The following is a 23,689-nucleotide window of genomic DNA, read 5'->3' on the forward strand; positions in this document are numbered from 1 at the left end:
ATAATTTTGGAAATAATGTCCAGTTTCATGCACAGATCAACCATTTTGATTCAAAAGACCTCAATATCTTAGTATTGATTTGCAGGTATTCATTTTGTGTTGTTGGATATATGTAATTTTGTCTTTTTTTTTCTAAGTAATTAGAACACTAGAGATGTTTTCCTTAATACACAAATTTTAGCTCTATTATGACTTTTTATTTCTGCCCAACTTTAATCACTAGCTGTTACTTTTAAATCAGCTGATCTCTAGGCTTGCTGGTGTTGGCGGTGATAACGGTGTTAATCCGCAACACCAGTCACTAGTCCACCATGATACCATCGCACACCGACTTAGATTTTTTTATAATAAGAACAATCATTTTTTTTGGTGTGAGAACAGACAATTAAAACTGAACATGGCTGATCTAAACTAATGACAGTCAAGCAAGATTTTCATTTATTTGGTTCCACTGTTTTAGCTGATTTTTATTTTATTTTACATTATGCTCTCCATACCTACTTATTTTCTTACTCGTTTTGATAATAAAAGTTAAACGTTTCATAATTAGCCTATTTGTTCATCTGATTTTTAATCTTGTATACCTATATAAATTTTGTGTAAGTTATTAGATTTTTCATATAGCATGGTGTATTTTTATTCATTTAGGTAATAAAAGTTTTATTTTTGTATTTTGTTGTTGTGTTCTTGTTGTTCTTGTATTATGTTGTTGTTTGAATTGAATTCAAGCAATTGATGTCAAATTGACGCTAATGTAAAAATGAAAGTAAAGTTAAAATAAAAGTATGGGTTTTTTTTAACTAGGTTATTTAAAAGCGAATAAGAGTTAGAAAAAGAAGGAAAATTCTAATGAACTAAAAGCAAACAACTGCTTGTTGCCAAATTGCAGGTATTACCAGTGTTGTCACATGTCGATTAACCCAAGGATATGTCCTCACCGTCACAACCCTATCGATATTTAACAGAGCCAGTTATTACTTTTATTGACTGCACTAATATATCGCTAATAAGGGCCAATCATTTCCACAGACATAAATGAGAAAACTAATTGGAGAGGATTTTAAATAAATCTTCCTCTAAAGCACTCACTGGAGCAGCCTGGTTCCTTTTAAATATAATTTTGTTTCCAGACAGACTAATTAAAACTGATACACTGCATACATTTATTGTACCAGGCTATTTTAGCCAGCATGCGTTTTAAATCTCATCAGTCGTTTATGAAACAGTTTCAAATAATACCTGAAGTGCTTTTGCTGTGCCAGCTTTAGGGCTCATGAATATTAATCACAATGTGTGCTTTCAAAACGTGGACAGTGAAACTGGTAAGAGAAAAAGTGGTTCTCCGGTGAATTTGTTTTTAACCAAAGATGCATGATGTGATGTTGTTTATGTGTGACATCGCTGTACAGTATTAGATGACAAATATGAAGAAACGCCAGGGAGAAGGCAATGTTTGGGAATATGTGCACTGTGGAATTGAGAACCTCTGTCAGCACTTACAAAAGTGAGAAAAGCTTCTTGTACGACTAAAAACATCTTAATAGTTCCTTACATTTACATGTACCCGTGTTTAGAGGTGCAGTTGCATTTCATTCTATGGCCTGTTAACATTTAGCTAGCCAATGTTATATAAAAATCGCATCTAATACAACAAAGGAAGCTTATCTCCCAAAAAGAAAATTTGCTGTAATCGTACCATCAAGCCATCCACAATTGTTAGGTGTTCTTCAGTAGTAATTTTCTAACAGTAAGGAAGAATTTTAGCTGAAACTGTGCTTGTTGGTGATTCATAGAATGCAATTCAGAGAATAAAAAGGGTGCATTTAGCAAAAACACAGAATTAATACCTCTGGCTCCTGACAATGCATAAAAAAAGAACCAGTTTTGGAAAAGTGCAGATCATCTTCTTAAGACTAAAATATATTCAGGAGCCGCTAGTATTAATTTGGTATTGCTTCTATATGCATTTTTCTTAATGCTTGATAGCCACTGACTTGGGTTTCAGAAATCACTAAGGAACAAAAAAAGTTGTTACTGTTTTACTGAAGACATAAAGTCACTCATATCCTGGATGGCCTGAACACTTTTTAAACCCTACCAGCCTATAAGAAATTAGGGGAAAAACAAAAACAAACAAACCAAAAAAAACTCACCTGGATACTGGCGGAAGAAACCTTTGGCACTACCAAAGTACTGCCATATGAGAGAAGGGTCTCTTTTAAAGTTGTCCACAAACACCTTATTGAGTGCCTCTGACCAGTACACCCCATTCACTATGGCTGAGTCTGCAAGGGAAGTTAGACAGAACCTTTTTAACAATCATAAAGAGAAAAATATTTCAGGTAAATTCAGATAAAACAGTAAATCCGAATCAGTTAGTATTCTGAAAACATAGAACATCCGATATATATTTGCATGAAGTCTGTGAGCTGCTGTCCAGTATTGAAGAATATAGTAAAAGAATCCAAAACATACCAAACTTGAAATCTGGTTGGGTTACATTTAGAAGCAATTACTGCAAACAAACACTTCTGATAAAAAGATCCTCAGGATGTCTTTTACAGCACTGTGGAGGAATTTTGGCCCACATTACTTTACAGAACTACTATAGTTTAAACTTCAAGTCAGGTCTAGGTTCAGATTGAAGACCTTCTTTCTTTCACCTCTGGTATAGTCAGTGTGTCCAGATCCATAAATCTGATTGGGAGAGAGGCCTTCCAAAAGTACTATGTCATGTGACCTACTCGATGTGACTTGATGTGATGCTTCACTTCCATTTACAACTCCTATCCCGTGGTCTCATGAAACCATCCTGCAAAATCTGACCTGACAGCTCAAACTGTAAATTAGAAGCTTACAGTCATGAATCAGGGTAATGTAAGGAAACAAGTACAAGCTAAAAAAACTTCTATACTTCAGCATTAAGGTGCAGAAACAGAAAAATAGAAGAAGAAAAAAACTTAAAATGAATATTCACTAGCTGAGCAGTCCATTGATAAGAGTCTTCCCTGGGGTCTACATTTGCATATGAAAGAGGAGAGAGGGACAGTTCTTAGCAGAATCTTATTCATTGACCAAGTGGTTCTTTATTCATAAGAAAGGGAAATAATCCTTAAGTGTAAGTAGTGCAATGCATTCTGGGTTCCACTCGGGACCCTTTATGCTTGATTTGGTATCCTCCTTCTTCTGATTACACTTTTACTGTTATTTTGTTCTTTTTTTTCTTTTTGTTATATGATGGATTTTACAGTCTTTGATTATATTTGGTTAAGCTACATTTACATACATACATGTCCCCATGTAAGGGCCGAATTACCTTTTGGTAAACCCTATTTTGCTCACAATTACATTAATATTGACCATACAAATTACAATATAATTTTATATAAATATATTAAATAAAGAAACTTTTTTCAAAGATGATGCACATTTTAGCAGTGTACAACATTGCTACAAAATGTATTTATTTAGATGTTTTAGTGTGATTTTCAGACAGTAGATTGGTTGGTTTACGTCAGTCATGGATAAGTAAATATGTCACTAAAGCCACCAGTAGGTTGCAGGAAGTCTCCATCTCCATGAGTGGTCCATTGACTCATTTATATCAAAGCTAGTGATTGTCTTAATGAATGGGCCAATAAATCACTGACACTGATGATTTTTTCAAAAACACAGATTCAGTAGAAAAATACGCAGTGCTGCTCAGAGATGCACAATTGGTCATACTTCGGTAATTATGTAATTATTAATGTAATTATTAATCAATGACTAATGTAATGATGTTCTAGAGTACTTAAAATGATTTCAAATGGCTGATTCGTTTAAAAGCTAAGCTAGTTTGTTGAGCTGTTGTATAAAATCTATTTATTCAGGAAAGCAATGCTTTTGTATTTATCAACTATCATGACATAAATATTAAAAAACATAATTCTAACAGGGCATTTTTGCCCCCTTATTTTTATATTATATATTTTTTTGTTTGTTTTTAGCAAAGTTACAAAATCTCAACTCGCACATCATTAAAACAACAGTTAGGATATTAATACAAGATAAATATTGCACACTCCTCGCTCGTGTACTTTCTCCATGCTAAGCTTTTCATTGCATCTGTTTAATGCACAAATTTACCACAGCCATGAGTTTCTTTCCATTTCTCCTTAAATAGTCTATCAGTCCTTCCAGGTCAAATTTCTTAATTTGGATTTACATATTACAACAAAATTACATCATATTACAGTGATGGAATGTTTACCATACCTTTGTTGTACATGTTAGTTGGGACCTGGACGACACTGAGGCTAAGGTTTACAGACAGATTGTTGAAATGTTCGTTTGGCTGCAGGATGAATTCTCCACCCAGCTCCAAACTCCTCCCCTCCTTATCCATCTCATTGATCAGCACTGCATTAAAGTACTCATACTGTCAGGAAAGAAAGTGAAAAATATGACAAGAGTGAGGTGATCAAATGATTTCATCTTGATCTAATTCAAAAGACACTGTGATGATTTAAATGTGGCCCAGCAGTGTTGTTGGTTGAGAACAACTGTTAGTCCTTAAATTGTTTATGTGAATAAATAGTTCACTCACTGTTTTCCTCCATGCACTACCAATTCTTTGACTAAAATAGAAAAATACTAAAATTTCCTATGAAATCTTTATTGCTTCATTAAAGAATTTTAGCTGAGAGAGGCTATAACAAATATTTCCAGGATATTTTTAACAAAAACCAGTATAAACCCAATATCTTATTTTCTACTATAAATGCTGCTCTTTTAATCCTCCAACCTAGATTTTTAAAGAACTATCTTTTTAGTTGTGTGAAAAATGTATCTCTTATTTTAATAAAAAGTATACAAATTTGCCATTGCAGCCTTTTCCATATGGTTCTGTAATAAATGACCTGATTATTAGGACCCAGCTCATCCACTCATACCTGTGGAAATATAAGGACAATTACTTCACTATCTTCCCCGGGGAAATGCTACAAGGCTCTACTTACCATCCTGAAGTTCTGGTTCATCATATCATAGTTCACATTGTGTGTCAAAAGAAATACAAACATTTTGAACCTGTTGTCTAAGGCCCTTCTGTTACAGAAGACTGGACCAAAACAGACTACACCGATGAGACAACCGGATCCCTTCCAGGAGTTGGTCGACTTGTTTTGGCATGTGTTGCTTTAGTTTCCAGCCAATCAACAACCTGTTTCATGGCCACCAGCACCTCGTCCAGCACTTCCGCAGCGCACACTGTCTTTTCTTTGCCTAACATCATCGCCAGGACTACTTTTAAAATGCTCGCTTACCTATCAGATGCAACCACAGTTATATCCCACTGATTCTTCTAAAATTGCAAGCCGGGCAAGCGACTCATAATCTCCAAAATTTCCTCAACCGAAGTATTTGGGAGAACAAATGGAGATGCCTCTGTAGGGGAGCAACTGTACCATTTACATCAAGGCAAGAGCACCATTTATGACTATTCTCTCAAGTTTATAACCCTTGCAGCTGCTAGAAGGAGAAATCACTATTGACCACCTACCAATTAGGGCTGGAGCCCAAACCTCGGTTGCAGCTTGCTTCAAAGGATGACTCAAATGTTTAAGAGAAATTCATTCAACTGTCCATTCACTGTGCACATCAAATGCAGACCTGCCTAGCAGAGTTTACTCCTTCCGCTCCACCTAACCTTTGCAGATCAGAACAAGATCCCCCTCCAGAACAAGCTCCTGAACCCTTATGTGTGGATACTAATAGTCTCTATGAAGTGAGGTATAGGTATAGAAGGTTGATTGACACTAACCAAAGGCTGTTCAGGAGGAGAAGGCTGAACCGGGGTCTCTGTTTCTACTGTGGTGCTCAAGGACATGTCATCCTGGAATACCCAATTTGACCCCCCCAATCTTTAACGGGAAAACCACTAACCTGGAGGGATGCTAAAAAAGAGTGTTGGAGTGCTTTGCATTGGACAACTTCATTTGGAGATCAACCTACTGGTTCTGGAGGGGTTGAATACGGTTATCATCCTGGGGCACCCATGGCTGGTAAAGCATGATCCCACCATTTCTTGGCAGACTGGGGAAGTGCTGAATTGGAGCATGAAGTGTTTCCTAAGCTGTTTCCAAAATATTCCTTCTTCCTCAACAATCTTCATCCAAAATTCTTCCAGTGAATGTAACCACCATTGAGAGCCCGTGGAAAAACAATCTGTAGACATACCTACCTGCGATGTGTTTTGCTCCAAGAAAGCCTCCTAGCTACCACCACACTGGCCATGGGACTCCACTCCAAGTTCATCCTTATCCAGATCTCCCTTTCGTTGTGGAGGTAGATGCCTTGACAACAGGAGTGGGAGGGGTTTTGTTGCAGAAGCAGGGGAATCCACCAAAACTCCATCCACGCGACTACTTTTCCTGGAAGCTCAGCCCAGCAGAGGTCACCTACAACATTGGGAACGTCTTGCCATCAAGCTGGCTCTGAAGGCATGGCATCACTGGCTGGAGGGAGCTACGCACCCGTTTACTATACTAACCAACCATAAGAATCTCCAATACCTCCGTGACAAAATATGAATTAGACTTTCATTGCTATTTCCTAAGACTACTTACCTGTTACGTCTCCTGTGTTCCCTCCAGATTGTCCAGTGTCTCCAGTGATCTGCTGTTACTCCATTCTCTCCTGTTTAAAGAGGTGTGTGCTCATCCGCACATCCCTGTGGAAATGTAAAGACAATTACTCCACTATTTTCCCCGGGGAAATGCTACAAGGCTCTACTTACCTGAAGTTCTGGTTTATCATATCATATTATGTGTCAAAATAAATATAAACTTTTTTTATACCTGTTGTCTGAGCACCTTCTGTAGCAATATTGGCACCTTGGACAATGAACATTGTAATTATATGGTATCTAGTTTCTCTTATATCTGATTGTCTTTATGCCAGGTGTGTCTTTTAATTATCGTTATTATCTCCCTTTCATAAGTTGGGTCCTGTTTAGTGTTTCTTCATTTAGTCTAATCTATACTATATCTATGTAAGTGTGTGCGCTACCCTTCTGTGCATGATTACCTCTCTGTGATTATTAAAAGATTTCATTTTTGTGAGTTCCTTCCTGCACCACACCGTAACAGCAGGATAATAACATGTAATATTTTGGTATAATATCAATATTTTGTAACAATATTTTAAAACAGGGGTACTTGTTCAACCATTAATCTTAATGGTTCTCATCTTCCAAAGTTGAGGTCCTGGATGTAATGTTGGTTTGCATTCTCATCTCATGAGACTGACAGATCCAGCTGCAGCCAGGCAGATGTCCCACATCACTGCTACAGTACATGCTGTGACTAACCTCACCCTAAACAGGGTCATGATAATTGAAGGCCTGTCTGGGATCCAGTACAACTTTATCAGCCCTGGTGAATATTTGGCGGTGTTTACACTTGGCATTAACATGCGGTCACTGTGATCCAATCAATAAAATCAGATCATCAGTCAATCAGGAGGCGACACATTTACACTTGACATCATCAGCTGACGTCTCTGTCTAGATAACTGATCAGATCTGTCATTCCCACAAAATATTTAAATAAGTCTACAAAGAATGGCCCAGTGCAAAGTCAATCAGAAGTGGTGTGTTTTCTTTTAAAAATCTTTTTTTCCCAATAGTTTGTGTTAACCTACAGACACGGTGGCTAGAATAACATTACAGTGAGAAATGTGTTTACACTTGTCTTTTTACATGAGTATGTGGACTACATATGTATACAAATCATATGTTAATGCCAAGTGTAAATACAGCCTCTGTGTTTGCTTGGCTATTGTCATTATGTATAAAAGAGGTTAGTAATGGAGTTTGATCAATTTTTTTTGTTATTTGAACCTTTGGAAACTATTACAGCTGGGACAATAAATTAATGCAGAATCGATTCATGGACTAATTCTGAGATTTTGTGAGATTCTGAGATTTTCTGAATGTGTTGTGATTCCTCTGAAATCAATTGTGAGCTTAGATTTTAACAGCTATAAAAAGGGAAGCATGACCACCCTAAGCTAAACATCAGGGCTAAAGTGTAGAGAAAAAATAAGTAGTTCTTTGTGAAGTTTTATTCATTCACAGGTGTCTTCTGATTCTTTTACCCTCTTCCTAAAGCTAGGAAATCAGTGAAGTCTTGCTTCTTATTGCCACACAATGTCATTGTCAGGCCTATTTTCTGTATTAACAAAAAAGGAAAATTGTACTCCTTTTGAATTGGTTTTCTTTAAATTGGCTAATAAAAGTTTCATGTTTTGGGAGTCTGAAACAACAGGCTGACATTCAGACAAGGTCAAAAAACACGTTTTCCTTTTATTATAATGTGCATTTATTTCTTACCTTATTTGTTCAATGATCCCAAACAATTTGTTGAAGGATTAATTTTTAACTCCTTTGTGTGACACTAATCTGTGGTCAGTTTCATTTCAAGTGTTTGTAGGCTTTTAATGCTTCAAAAGCAGCACCTAGTGGCAAAGAATGAATTTGCATTTTCATTCAGACCAACGCAAAAAATAAAGTTCCTGTTCAGTAACTCGAGGTGCGTCATACAACACTTTGGGAACACCTTCAGCGTGACCATGCTCTGAATCTTCTGCGTAATCTATCTAGTAGAGTGACAAGACATCACAGACGGGTGACGTCAAAAACGAGGAAGCTTACGTTAGACTGTAGCAGTAGGGATGTTGATAGGGGTGAGGGCAAACAGCATTCTTATAAGCAGTGTCCCTGTAAGCGTTTTAGGATGCCTCGAGCTACCCACACACTGTGTGTTGTTTGCCTGGGACCGGAGCATGTGTCAGCGGCTCTCGAGGGAGACAGGGTCTCACTAAACCCAAAAAAGTTTTCAGCAAAGTGATCCTAGACCAAAAAGAAGTCCTGAGGCTTGTGGCCCAGTACATTTGAGGGCAGGCCCCCGAGGGGTGGGGCGGTTCCTCACTGCATTACACGGTGCCTGCTCCCCTTCACTGACCTCAGCGCTGCTCTCAGCCCCCTCTCACCATCACAGAGGGAGTTGCATCAGGTTGCCCCCTGCTGGTGCGCCATTACATACACCGCTGCTCTTGACACCAGAAGCCAGCCTCGAGAGTTGTATAAGCAACTTTATACACTCTGCACTTTCAGCGTTAAAACTTTGCAGGATGTTTTTATTCACTTAGAGCGGTTACACACTTTATGAAAGCTCATTTTCAACAATCCACGATGGAGCACTTTAAAATATAAATCTTTTGCAACTGAAAAAATTTTACAGTGGGATCTCTTTTAAAGTATGACTGCATCAGTGATGTCATGTTACAGCCATAGCCAGTCCAGATGTCAACACGTGCCTCGGATATCAGTTATACTGAATGTGTTCTTAAAGCAACCATGAGCATGACACAGCATTTCATGCCCTTTTCAAGTAACCAGGTTAATATGTAAGGTTGATACATTTTTAATGCTTGCAAACATGTACGTCTTGCCACACAGCTGAAGCTGTCAACTCCATTAAAAACATTACACACTGAATTAAGCTAGCTTCTGTTAGCATACTGGATTTAGCCAGCTGCAAAGGCTTGCACACAAATGCAGTACATGGCAGGAAGTCTCATGTCTCTAAACGTTTTACCAAACTGTCAAAATATCGCAATGTCAGCAAACTACATCATTTTAGTAAGGAGTGAAAGTATATAAAGAGTTGGAATACATTTCAAGTAATAAGGGCAGGATAGAGGAACGAAACAGTAATGAATAAGATGATTATTAAAAGTAAAATGAAGTATAAAAAATATATGCTGTCTTGTGAATACATCCAAGAATACATTGCAATAGATAGAGAGACACAGAAACGACAAATTGAACCCTGAAATCCCCACCAAACATCCTAGCATCACACATAGTGGAGAAATGGCAAACATTTGGGGAACATGGGGACAAATTGTGCTCTCTCAGGTTACACAGACAAAAGAACAGCGAAATTTGAGAAATGGCAGCGCTATCAGAACAGCAGATAACAGCAGCATGCGCAATGTTTTAAGCTGCAATAGAGAAAATGCCTTAAAACAGATCCTAATGAATACACCCCAGCATTTACATTCACCTAAACATGTCACATCGATAAACATTGCTAATAGTACATTTACACTTTAATAAATATACACTTGTTTTACCACACAACCCTTTTGCCCTTCTCCACTGTCACAGTGTTCATATTTTTAGCACTGCAGTGTACTGGATGAGCTATTAATAAATCATTTGGCAGTATTATATTTACAGCAGTGCTGTCATCTACTCACTGTACTCTCTTTCAGCATTGCTGTATTGTAACAAAAAAAGTATTTTTCAATAAACAATATTGCGTTATAAAAAATATATTTAAAAACATGTTCTAATAAATCCTCAAGGCATTAATACACTTTACTAAACATGAGCAATTTATACATATACATCGTGATTATGAATACTTTAATTTCATAAATAAATATGACCCTGAACTACATAACTCAAGTCTTAAGTATAAATAGCCAAAAATACATAGTATGGGTCAAAATGATTGATTTTGCTCTTATGCCAAAAATCACTAGTATATTAAGTAAATATAATGTTCCATGAAAATATTTTGTAAACTCCCTATCATAAATATATTAAAAATTAATTTTTTGATTAGTAATATGCATTGCTAAAAACTTCATTTGGACAAAGATGAGTTTTTCAGTATTTTGATTTTGTTGCACCGATGGCTTTCCACACAAAATATAAAGCTTTATTAAGAAGCTTTAAAAACCATATAAACTTTTGAGTGCATGAAAGGTTCTTTTTAGTGGAAAAGGCTTCTTCTAACAGTAGTGTACAGAGTGGTATATAATGTGTCTGATGCTTGTAGAGGGACTGTGGCGCAGAGCAGAATATGCTGACAGGATCAGGAAAAGAGTCAGCAGTCTGATAGGGGCCATTCAGCAGAAACTTTAGTTAAACCTTGAGTTAAACCTCCACTGGATACTAGACCTCAGATGTCCTTAGTGTTTTCTTATGTCTGAGAGAAGAGATGTTTCTGTAGACCTGTACCTTTTATCCATGACAAAAAACATTGAAAGAAGTCCCAGCCAAAACTTTCACATTTCCAGCGCAAGGACATGTGGGTCAAATAATGGGTTTCACAAAATTTGAATTTATGCTACGTTCACACTACAAGCATTAGTTCTCAGCTCTAACTTCTTGCTGAGATCAGGTATTTTGTTTGGCTCTCCACATAAATCATTTCAAAATATGGTCAATATCTGCGTGCCACTGTCACTGTGGTCACTCGTCTTTTCAGTGACTTCCTTCACACATCTCGGCCATATTCACAGGGATGAAATAATATATCAAATGTTTGAAGTGAATACCAACAGCAACAAATTATGATAAATGTCGATGATTAGGTTTGTGGCAACACAGATTTCATGATGCAATATTTGATCTATTGTTGTGCAGGTTAGCATTAGCCTGCTAAGTAGCCGCCTAGCAAAGTAAAAAGGTTTTACCCAAAAAAATATGTGTGTGCGCCCTCAAAGCTGTATTTATATGTTCCTTAATGTCCATTGAAAATTAACAAATGAAATCCAAGGGTACATTTAGGTACTGTCTGCATACTATATGGTTTTATAATGTTTTGCAAGACCATTTCGTACAAACATTTATATTTTAAGGTTTTTTTTTTTCAAGTATTTGTCTGCGACAACAAATGAGGTTCTTTACTCTTATTCTATTTTAGTGAATGCGCGTAACAGACAAGTATAAAAATAAAAAGCGAGTGCAATCTGATTTTATTTTTCAATAGTGTTGATTCTGCCCTGCAGAATGTTGATAAGATCGATGTAAACGCAGCTAACTTAAATGGGGAGATGGCTAGCTAGCTTGCCTATGCCAACCGTTCTGTATAATATGGAATTGTCATAATTAAGACATCAAAACAGCGGTACATTTTAAAATCACAGCATGCAAAAACACCTCGAACGCAGATGAGCCAATGGCAGTCGAATATCAGTTGCACGGAGAGTGAAACTTATGTAGGTTTCTAGCTCTGAATAAGCATTGGAAGATCCAAAGATTCCAGGTATCCTGAGAGGATAGGCATTATGATTTATTTTTTTGAGTTACCTGTATCTGAATAAAACAAAGCAAAATGTCCCTAAGCACTGAACCTCAATCCAAATGAATACAAAAACATTTTCTGGTTTTCACACACTCATTAAGTTACAATTTTAATCTGCTCAAGTAAAAACTAAATGTTAATGTCAGTGAGTCCGTGCTAATGTACAAAGCCAAAGGGCTGTTCTTGTGTCTTGCACAGTGTAGGTTAAAAACACAAACAAAAGTCTACACTGTCTCTTCATATTAAACTTGGAATGTTAGATTAATTTAATTGTACCCTGAGATACATGAACAGTGTTCCGCCAGAATGTTGTTATCCGCGATAGTGATACCTGACTCTAATATGAGGCTTCTCAGCTTGCATGGTGATCTAAAACCCTTGCGTTATCCACCATATTCATTTTTACATATTATAGAAACTCCATGGAATATATAATTCACCTTTAGTGATCTTCTGTGTCCAAAAGTGTGCAAAAACATGGTGGGACAAGGTTTTCACACTGCAGCTTTTATAGTAAGCAACTCCATTTGTTTGTCCGAGAGAGCAACAGTAACTAAGTGGGCGGTGCTTACCAACAGGTCAGTTGTAACACTTTAGTATTGGATCAATTCTCACTTTTAGATAGTTGCTTATTAGCTTGCATATTGTCTGTTAATTCTGCATGAGCATATTCTACATCCATGAGTCCTAGCCCATACCTAAACTTAATCACTTCAACAACGTTGAAACACAAAAGTCATAGCTAATAATGGACATTTGTTCATATTTGTGTTTTAAGCGTCACCAATTGTTACGATACCCGGCATCGGGGCTTTTGTGTATTTGAATGTATGTGTGCAGGGATTGGCTGTTCCTCAAGGGACGTGATTGGCGAATCCTGATGTGAACGTCTTTAAATGGGTGGCGCTCCCAAAACATGGCGAGCTCACTTCAGCGTTTACGGCTATGGTGTGAAGAGCTCCTGATTCGGTTTCAGTCAACAGATCATCCACATCCCTCGTTGTTATTGTTTGTGTCGGTTTCATTTAACAAAAATGGATTAGTTTAAGTAACTACTCTGGAGCGTAAGAGAGGTCTGCCCTTTATTTTTGATATAATTTTGCGATGCGTTTTTGCCTAGGGAGTTAGGGAAGTTGATTTTGTATTTTCTTTTCCTTATCATTAGGTAATTTATATATTTTATTTTATGAAGCTCTTTTGGTTTGTTATTTTGGCCTTGGGTCTCTCTGAAGTCAATGCTCCTTATATATTAATTTTACTTATTAACCAATAAATAACTTAAAATTCACGTTTGTTTGTTCATCTGTTGACTGTGGCTGGAATCCCATTAAAACATCTTATTCGCGTCTCACCCTTTAAAATGGGCTGTAACACCAATACAGCTTAATTCACGACACTGCATGTACAGACACACATGTGTAGTTACATCCAAGCTATTTAAAGGAATGAAGACATTTATGAAAAGGAAAAAGAATTTCTGTGTTTTTTGTTTGTTTTGGCAACAGTGAAAGCATGATGGAGATTCCTTGAATGTTTGGGGCTGCATTTCTGCAAATGGAGTTGGACATTTGGTCAGGATGAATGGTGTTCTCAATGCTGACAAATGCAGGCAGATACTTATCCATCATGCAATACAGTACCATCAGGGAGGCATATGATTGCCCCCAAATTTATTCTGCAGCAGGACAACAACCCCAAACAAATATATGTATATATATATATATATATATATATATATATATATATATATATATATATATATATATATATATATATATATATATATATATATATATATATATATACATATATATATATATATACAGGGGTTGGACAGTGAAACTTTGTTTTAGACCACAATAATTCATTAGTATGGTGCAGGGCGTCCTTTTGCAGCCAATACAGCATTAATTGGTCTTAGGAATGACAGATACAAGTCCTGCACAGTGGCCAGAGAGATTTTAAGCCATTCTTCTTGCATGTGATGCTGGTGGAGGAAAACATTTCCTGACCCGCTCCTCCAATAATATTTAGATCTGGTGACTGTTCAGGCCATGGGAGATGTTCAACTTCACTTTCATGCTCATCAAACCACTCTGTCACCAGTCTTGCTGTCTGTATTGGAGCATTATGGTCCTCCAGAATGGTTCGATAGTCCTTGGCAATGACGCGCCCATCTAGCACAGGTATTGAGCATAGGGAATGCTATGGGCCATGATATTGCAGCCGAAACCATCACTGATTTACCCCCATGCTTCACTCTGAGCATGCAACAGTCTGGGTGGAATGCTTCTTTGGGGCTTCTCCACGCTGTAACTCTCCTGAATGTGGGAAAGACAGTGAAGGTAGACTCATCAGAAAACAATACATGTTTCATATTGTCCACAGCTCAAGGTTTTCACTGCTGGCACCATTGAAACCAACGTTTGGCAAGAGTTTATAGCAGCCCGGCCATGTATATTGACCCTGTGGAGCTCCCAACGGACAGTTTTGGTGGAAACAGGATAGTTGAGGTACACATTTAATTCTGCAGTTGGGCTGCTGTGCTTTTATGTTTTTTGGATACAATACGGGTTAGCATCTGGACATCCCTTTCAGACAGCTTCCTCTTGTGTCCACAGTTACTCTTGTTGGATGTGGTTCGTCCTTCTTGGTGGTATGCTGACATTACCCTTGATACCGTGGCTCTTGATACATCACAAAGACTTGCTGTCTGGGTCACAGATGCGCTAGCAAGACACCAACAATTTTTCCTCTTTTGAACTCTGATATTTCACACCTAATGTTGTGTGCATTGCAATATTTTAAGCAAAACTGTGCTATTACTCTGCTAATTAAACCTTCACACTCTGCTGTTACTGGTGGAAGGTGCAATTAGTGAAGATTGGCCACCAGGCTGGTCAAATTTAGCTATGAAACCTAAATTAACAATAACATTGTCCGGCAACAGCCTATGACATGATCATTAGGCACCTACACAGTATAAAAGGGTGCGGAGCGAACATATCATCCTTTTTTCATCTTTATAACTGTTTTGTTTGAAGCTGAATTCCTGTAAGAGCGATGGTAAGCAACAGGCTTTCAAGAAGTCATGTACTTGTTTTTTAGACATCTAATGAATCACACAATCTTTGCGTCTTTTGTTTTGTTTGTTGTTCCTGAGGGGAAAATCTGTGTACATGAGAATGAGAAAGCTTTGCCCTCGTTAGTCTCTCTTTTCGAGGAAAGTGGAGCAACCATCAGCTTCCCACAACTCAGGACCTGCAGCTGCTGAGGCACAGAGGAAAAGGAGCTTGTGGAGATTGCAGGTGGACCTGGCTGTTAAGTTGGAAAAGGGGCTTTCCCTTTCAGGCTTATTAGTGAGCTGTTGGATGACAATGCTATTTCCCTTACATCGACTGATGCTTTGAGCTACGAAGAGCAGATGTCGTCAAATGAGGATGAGGAAGTTGAGACTGAGTCCTTCCATATCTCCCTAGTTCTGACCATAGTCCTCCAGCCGAAGTGAACCTTCCATTTCTTCCTGATCTCCATGTAGAGATCAACAAGGCTTGAAAAAAATCAGTTTTCATCCAACATTCAAATGTGTCAGCCTACTAGTTATGACAATATTAAGGACCATGCGTTATGAGAGTATTCCCCCTATTGAAGAGATGCTGACATGCTATTTCTCTGAGGGTAAGACAACCTCTCTCAAGGCTTCTTCCCTGTCATCTGTACCCCTTCAAATTACATCTCAAATGAATGGTAGGGTGTACACAGCAGCTTCGTTGCACACTATGACGGTGCTCCAGGCTTATCAGCTGACCTGCTGAAAGACCTAGATAAAGGCTAGGGTTCATTCCCTGAGGATATGGCTGAGTGCGTTGCACCACTCTCCGTGCCAGTAAGCAGACAGCCAATGCCATTGGCAGGTCCCTGGTGGCTATGGTGGTTAAAGAGAGGCATTTGTGGGTGAACCTGGTAGACATCGGAATGAAAAAGAGTGGTTTTCTCCTTTATGTGTCAGTTTCCCCTTCTGCTCGTGGCGTGGGCACTGGAACTGTACGAAGCGCTTGTGGTGCGGGCACTGGAACTGGACGGAGTGCACGGGGAACAGTTTCTAGGGTGCGCTCTTGAGGCAGGCATTCTGGACGGCTGGCCGGAACCAGCGGGCTAACAGGACCAGCGGGCTAACAGGATACAGGGAAGGTGCCCAGTCTAAGTCCAGGTCGACATCATCCAGCTCGTCTTGTAGATCCAGCAGCCCCAGGTGGATGATCAGCTCATCCTCAGCCGTGGTGCAATAGGCAGGATGCTCTCATCCAGACCAGGGTAAGACCCAAACCTACTTCGTCTTCAAGTTTATTAACATTTGGTCTTATCATCCGAACCACTTAATTCCCCTGCAGCCACCCACCTGACCGAGGTTAGGTTGGAGCCTTCTTGCGCACACATCACTGTCTCCCATACTCTCCGCAGCCCCAGGTAGTTAGGCCTCGCTGCCTCCCTGTCAGATTTCTCTTCTTGCTGTCATGCAACTAGTGATGCGCCACTCCACAGTTTAAGACAATCCACTCCTATTTTGAGGGGTGCCTCCGCTCTCTTGAGCTCCAGGGAGAAGCCAAAACAGATTGTTGGGCCATCCTCTGCCTCCCTGGTGGGTTGCTTGCTGAGTGAATTAGCTGTGCTACCCTCACCATAGAGGGTTTTCTGAGAGCACAACGCTCCTTCTGAGCATCTGTGAGCAGATACTCTGGAGTCAGGTCGGTAACTGTTTGAGTTGGCGATGTTCTCACTAAAAGGGCTCTTTCATGAGCTATGCCTCTCAATACACAGGCCCTTACAGCAAACAGTCTTCGACTGTTACCCCATAAGTACTGGTACTTTAAGTTCCATAATATGATGAGTGCACACACACTAAGTTCCTATACTCTCTGTGAAATCCACACTGTGGTAGGTATGCATGCTAAGCACTCTGCACACTTGGCAAAAACCTGTACGGTAAGGGTTAAGCACTGCCAGCTTTGTTCAGTTTTTTGAGTTGGTTTAGGCCCCAGGTTTTCTTTTTCAAAATTGCAATAAGGTTATAAAAAAACAAACACCATATGAACCATGGCGCTACAAGGCTGCCTAATTAGTACACTTAACAGCTGAAACAAACTTAACTGTCCAATGAGAGAGAAAATTAGGCAATTAGGATTTACAAAATGAAGAATTTTGAACAACAGCATGAAGTCAACAATAGTGATGCTCCGTATATCAGAGCATGAACCAGAGTGTGCTTGTTTAGAAGGTTTGTACGTGCAAAAAACAATGAATAGCCTTCAAATAAACATACATACAAAGTCAAGATGCAGTAGTCATTGTATTGGCATATGCTTTGGTATCTTGAAATTAAAGATTCTCTTTTCTGATCCATGAGTGGCACAGGGAACAGTAATCCAAACCTGACACCAGTCCATCAAAGTTTCTGAGCTGTGAACACATTCCCTCAAACTGTAGTGGCAACTGTTGTCAGGAAAGCCTCAGGATTAGTTTTTTAACGGGGTAATAGTGGTCTGTGGTCCAATATGATATGCGCAATCTATTTTTACTCCAGAAGGAAAGTTTTAAGCACTCAAGAGGGCTAGAGGCTTTTCCATTAATTCCACTGGGTGACCATTTTCTCTTGTAGCCCCATAATTTTTATATTTTGACAATGGGAATGGCTCTCCAAGTTGTAAAGGTTAGTTCGTATGGTTTTATTTGCGGCAACAATATCCTGGCAGAGAGTCTCTAGCTTAAAAAAAAGCGGCTATCCTGTTTGACTCTAGCGCCCTCCAGTTTGGATATATGCAGTTGGTTTCGGAGAGCGAGGCTTGCATTTGTGATTTTCGATAGGAATGAATCTGTCATTCATCGACTTATCCATGGATGCAAGCTTGGTTTGCTGCTAAAATAGGTGATAAGGCTGTGGTCTCGTCGTTAATAGTTGCTTGCAGCACTAGCTGCTTGTTCAGTCAGCGCTAGCTTCTCCACGTTGGCTGATTGGTCACCTTTCTTCTCTTTGGGCTTTGTCATCTTAACTTCAGATGTCAAAATATATTGTTTTGCTTTGGTTATTATTAAATGAAGCCAATTATTTTGAGGTCAGTTGAGCAGCCCCTAAAAACAATGTCTACTTCATACAGCTTTTGAGGGCCCCCAAGGCCCTGGTTTTAACCTTGGGCTCCACCCAACTTATGCATCTCCAATATATCTTGAACAGGATGTTTCCATTCAGGACCTCTCAAATCGGTCCTTTGAGTGAACGCACCTATCTGGTGGTAGCCCCCGAAGTGACAGGTCAGGGGCTGAAAATTCAGCTTTGATCACAGGAACACATTACAGGGCTGTACAGTGCAACATATATGTTGCACATGCTACAGAAAAACTGGTCTGTGCAGTTAATTAATTTACCCATGTAGCACATGTGCGATACATGTGCCTAATTAGTGGACTAAGTTGTCTTTCGCGTCAAAACTACAAATATAAACACAGTTATGTCTAAAATGAAAGTAAATGGATGTATTCAGCTCTTAAAGCGATAGAACATAAGCACCTCTTGTCATTACATTTACATTAGCAGATGCTTTAATCCAAAGCAACTTACAAATGAGCACAATGGAAGCAATCAAAACCAACAAAAGAGCAATGATATGACAAGTTTCAGTAAAGCAATACAAGAAGGTTACACTCACTTGATTTTTAATACTGTGTTGTTGCCTGATTGATCCTATGTGTTTTTTTTATTGACGAGTCTCTTGCTTGTGCTAAACAGTTAAACTGTCTGCTGTTCTTCAGAAAAATCCTTCAGGTCCCACAAATTCTTTTTTTTCCAACATTTTTGTGTATTTGATCCTTTTTCAACAACCCGTAGGCCTGTATAGGTTGTTTGTCCAAATACCTGAAATACAACCTATCAGAGCATATGCTATGATTGCGCCCCCTATCATCAATATAACGTTTTCAATGTTTTGTACTCTTTTATCTGCATTGTAATTCAGGTTTCATGTGGGTCAGTTGATAGGGTATTGTTTTATGTACGATGGTTTGCAATCATGTGACCATGTGATCATGAGTTTGAGCCCAGATAACGCACATTTTACATAAATGCATATGCACTATAAATAATGATTTTGCACTATTTCTGTAAGGGGTAGGTAGGGGTAGCGTGTTCTGTCCCATAGCTTCCCAGCAGCTGGGTTAAAGTTGAGTTAAGGTTGCTAACCCAGCACCTTTTAGAGTGTAGACTGTGGTCATTGCAAAACATCTGACCTGAATCAGACCACAAAATCAGTCATAAGGCTCTATTTTTGAGAGGCTGAATAAATAAGCTTTCATTATGTATGTTAGAATAGGACAATATTTGGCTAATATACAACTATTTGAAAATCTGGAATCTGAGGGAGCAAAAAATTAAATTGAAAAATCAGGGTTACTCCACCCCAGATGTTGACTGCCACATCTTTCAAACTTTCTATGAGCATTCTACCAGGTTTCCCTTTTTATCTTTCTGTGCATGACTTCTGCCTGCTTACCTGGTTGCCGGACTCTTGGATTTTCCCCTGTTTATCGTTTGCTGGATTGGACTGTGATTCTGGTATTGACCCATCGCTTGCCTATTTACCTTTGCCTCCTGGATATCCCTGTGTATATGTTGACTGATCGGACTGCCTTTGTGTTGCTGACTCTGTCTGCCTAATCATACTGTTTATTGTCTCATTCTTAATAAATAACTATGCATGAATTGTACTTCAGCTTCCTCTTCATCCTTACAGATCTTCATTTAATATCTTAATGGTTTTTAGCATAAAAGAAAAATTCATATATTTGATTCATACAATATATTTTTGTCTATTGCAACAAATATGCGCTACTTATGACTGATTTGTGCTCCAGGGTCATATGCAATCAAAATCAGATTTCATGTGGTTTGTGCTGTTTACACTTTCATAAAACTAAATGATCTGAGTCACATATGAGCAAAAAAAAAAAAAATCTCATTTGGGTCGCATTTTTATGCAGCATGAACATAGACTTTGTGGACTATCTCACAACCGCATTTCACTTTATGGATAAATGAATGAATAAATAAATTTGAGATAATTATCTAAAAATTAAAAGACAGATAATGACTCCTCTTTGTCACAAGACACAAAATGTGACAAAAAGTCATTACATAAAAATCAATAATGTTTTATATTATTTGATTTGGCTTCTGTTCAAACGAGTTGTTTCCTTTGTATTATAAAGAAGAAATCTTACGATTTGACAGGGTGAGAAGAAGAAAAACTTTCATATTTTGCATAAACTATCCCTTTAAGGCTTTTCAAAGGTGCTTGAAAAAATTTAAGGAATTGAAAGGGATTTATAAAGTATCAAATGCATAGCTTCCATACTGCACAATCACAGGAATGAGATTTTCATGCATGTCATAAATGTCATACAGCAGAAGAGATATGAGGCAGAGAGCAGCTTATGTGCTGAATTTCTACTGGTGTGCTTCCTGTAATCTGTTATTTTTGATGGCAGGGGGAGACCAAATTCTTTGTTGAGGTACATTCATTTTAACACCCTCAACTATATTTTGACACTGCTGACAGTTTTACCTAATAGGGCTGTCAACTTTGTCAGAGCTAAGTAGGCAATATTCTCAGTTTCTTTCTCTCCATTGCCATACCCTATATTTGCGATTTTTGCTAAATCTTTGATTTTATCATTTTTTGCTAGTAGGCAAACACGTGTAAGCATATATTCCTGAAGCTTACATTTTTTTCTTTAATCGCTTCTTGTTCCAAACCCATAAAAGCTTTGTTCATCCTCAGAACACAATTCAAAAGTCTTTGGATGAAAACAGGGAGGCTTGTGACTAGAGGTCGACCGGTGTATCAGTTTATTAATCGGCACTGATAGTTGATTTTCCGAACTATCTGTTATCTGAAAAACTTTTAGACTGTGGTTGGGCATAGATTAGAGGTAGTTACTCATGCTATAGCCAAATTAAATGTTGAGTGGCCAGAGAAAGGACAAGCCACGCCATAGTAAGCTCGACGAGCGTTATTATTATTATTTGTCTGCCACCTTCAAGGCGTAGCCTGCCGCTCTTTCCAGATTTCCACACAGAGGTGTCCACCATTCTCACCACAGAGAGGTATCTTTGGCTCACTCTATTGGATGGTGCCTCAGGGTCTGTTTGGTGACGCCGTTGTTATGGTCATCAACAGATACTAGGAGGCATGTAAGCAGTCGCCAACATTGCTGCAAGGCCCTGAAAGTTGAAGCAGGATCTGACGGTCATGCTTGAGACAAAGAGGACCAATTAAAAGAAGCCCTGACGGTCATGCCACAGGGCTTCAGAGGGTCCATACATGGTGTCCATACTAACCCTGCCAGTGGTACAGGGCGTGGGCGTCCCCGGCAAGCCCTACTCTCAGTCTCCTCTGCCCAACATCGTAGCAGGACTGCATCACGTCACAACGTCCAGCTAGTCCCTTGCTTACCCTTGCTCGAGAGACTGGTTCCCTTAGTAGATCATTTTGCAACAAGGAAATTACTGCCAAATGTTTCTGGTTGGGTCCTGCACACTGTAGAAAAAGGCCACAGAATCCAGTTCGGATTGCCTCCACTGTGATTCACAGGCGTTCTGCTCACACTTGTGGGCACAAAGCAAGCTCTGATGATGGAACAGGAAGTAGATACTCTACTCAAGAAGGAGGCCTTCAAGTTGACCCAGGTTTGGGTTCTACAGCTGCTACTTCATAGTTCCAAAGAAGGATGGGGGACTGAGGCCCAATTTAGATATCAGGCTCCTGTACCGCTCAGTGATGAAGCTGAAGTTCAGGATGCTGAAAACAGGTTGTGTCCCAAAACAAGTCAGAGGACTGGTATGTCACGATAGATCTAAAGGACGAGTACTTTCACGTGTCCATCCATTGTCCACATAGGACTTTCCTGAGGTTCAATTTCGGGGGCGAAAGCGTACCAATATTGGATTCTCCCCGTTGGTCTTGCACTCTCACCCTAGTGGCTGTCCAACCCGCCTGCTCCTCCCTGGAGGCTCTCTGCTCCACCAGCTTCGCCCAAAAGGCTCTCTGCTCCGGTGACTGCTTTCGCCATGCTTGCTTCATTCTTCGTTCAAATCCAATCCACTGCCTTCCTATCCCAGGACTCTTTTGTTTTTTGTCGAGTGGCAGGAGTCGCTCCTGGGGGCTATGTTATGCCAAGCCAGCAGAGGGAGCTCTTACCTCTGCATGAACTGATCGCTTTTTCTGCTACTACTTCCTGTTTGTGGACTATATATTCTGAAACAGTCCTCTCCCTGGCATGTAGCCTTAAAGTTAGCATAAATCCTTGTTAGTTCTTGTTTTTCCTGTTGATATTCTCTGGACTTGACTCTGACTGTTTGCTGCCTGACCCGACCCCTGCTTGGTTTTGGATTTTGTTGTTGCTTCGCCTCTGATATTCCTGTTTGCTAACAGTCAACCTCTACTTGTGACTCTCCCATTGACTGTACTGACAAGTGAGTAACATTGTCAAGGTCTAGAAAAGTGTGAAAGAAAGTGTGAGAATAATCCATCTGCCATCATTGGTTCAACCAAAGCGGTGTGAAGCTATGAGAATAATTATTGTACACAAAGAAAAAAAAAACAACAACATTTATTTTAAAAAAATTGTCTCTGCACCATTTATCACAGTCAGCTGCGATAGACAGATAAACTGTTTTAGTTCAAATCAAAGTGTAAATACACATAGAAAATCTATCCTTGTGTTGCGGCTGACACAGAAGAGCATAAACTGTTTATGCTTAATGTATATTGTTCAAAAGGACACTACATGACGAGGAGAGACACAGAGGAAACAAATTATTGACCAAATGTTGTTATTTTTATTTTCTTTGCATACAAAAAGATTTACATACAGACCGAACCACTGATGGCAGACGGTGCAATATTTTTCATACTTTTCTAGACCTTGACAGTACAAATTTCATGTAATGAACACCGTCAAGGCCCAGAAAAGCATGAAAGAGGTGGCAGTCAAGGGGACAGTCAAAAGCCTCCCAGAATTGTGTTTAGAAGAACAAAGCTTTTAAAGGTTTAGTATGACATGTGGGTAAGTGATTAATAACAACATTTTCATTTTGTGATGGAATAACCCATTAAGAGTAATTAGAAGGGTCATGAAATTGAGAATCAAAATGTTCTTTACACATACTATACAGAAGGTTACTCTATAATGAAAACACAGTGGGAGTTTCAGAACTCAACCTCCCCAGTTTATACTGTAAATATTAATCTTTTTTCTAGTATTCTACAATGACGGATTTGAAACTGAGAGAATCATGATGTTATGATTCTCCTCAATACACCCCTCGACATGCATCATAAAGATTATTATTCAAGAATGTGTGTTTAGAACCAGGTATGCTTCTATAGGGGTGTTCGGGTTAAAGTGTAAATGTGCTGCAGAGAGCTTTATTTATTATAACGGAACTTTGTGAGATCACAATGAACTAAGATTACTGCAGGTTCTTACTGCTT

General features: G+C 38.9%; 1 protein-coding gene across 1 annotated transcript in view; it reads right to left on the minus strand.

Moving 5' to 3' along the window:
* cacna2d3a (calcium channel, voltage-dependent, alpha 2/delta subunit 3a) overlaps nt 1–23,689 on the minus strand; it is a 115,343-nt gene that overhangs the window by 67,528 nt on the left and 24,126 nt on the right. The window contains 2 exon segments of the mRNA XM_043233407.1: nt 2,154–2,285; nt 4,258–4,420. Coding sequence (XP_043089342.1) covers nt 2,154–2,285; nt 4,258–4,420 — 295 coding nt within the window.

The sequence above is a fragment of the Puntigrus tetrazona genome, unplaced genomic scaffold (genome assembly GCF_018831695.1).
Source record: "Puntigrus tetrazona isolate hp1 unplaced genomic scaffold, ASM1883169v1 S000000798, whole genome shotgun sequence".
In the NCBI taxonomy this organism is placed as follows: Eukaryota; Metazoa; Chordata; class Actinopteri; order Cypriniformes; family Cyprinidae; genus Puntigrus; species Puntigrus tetrazona.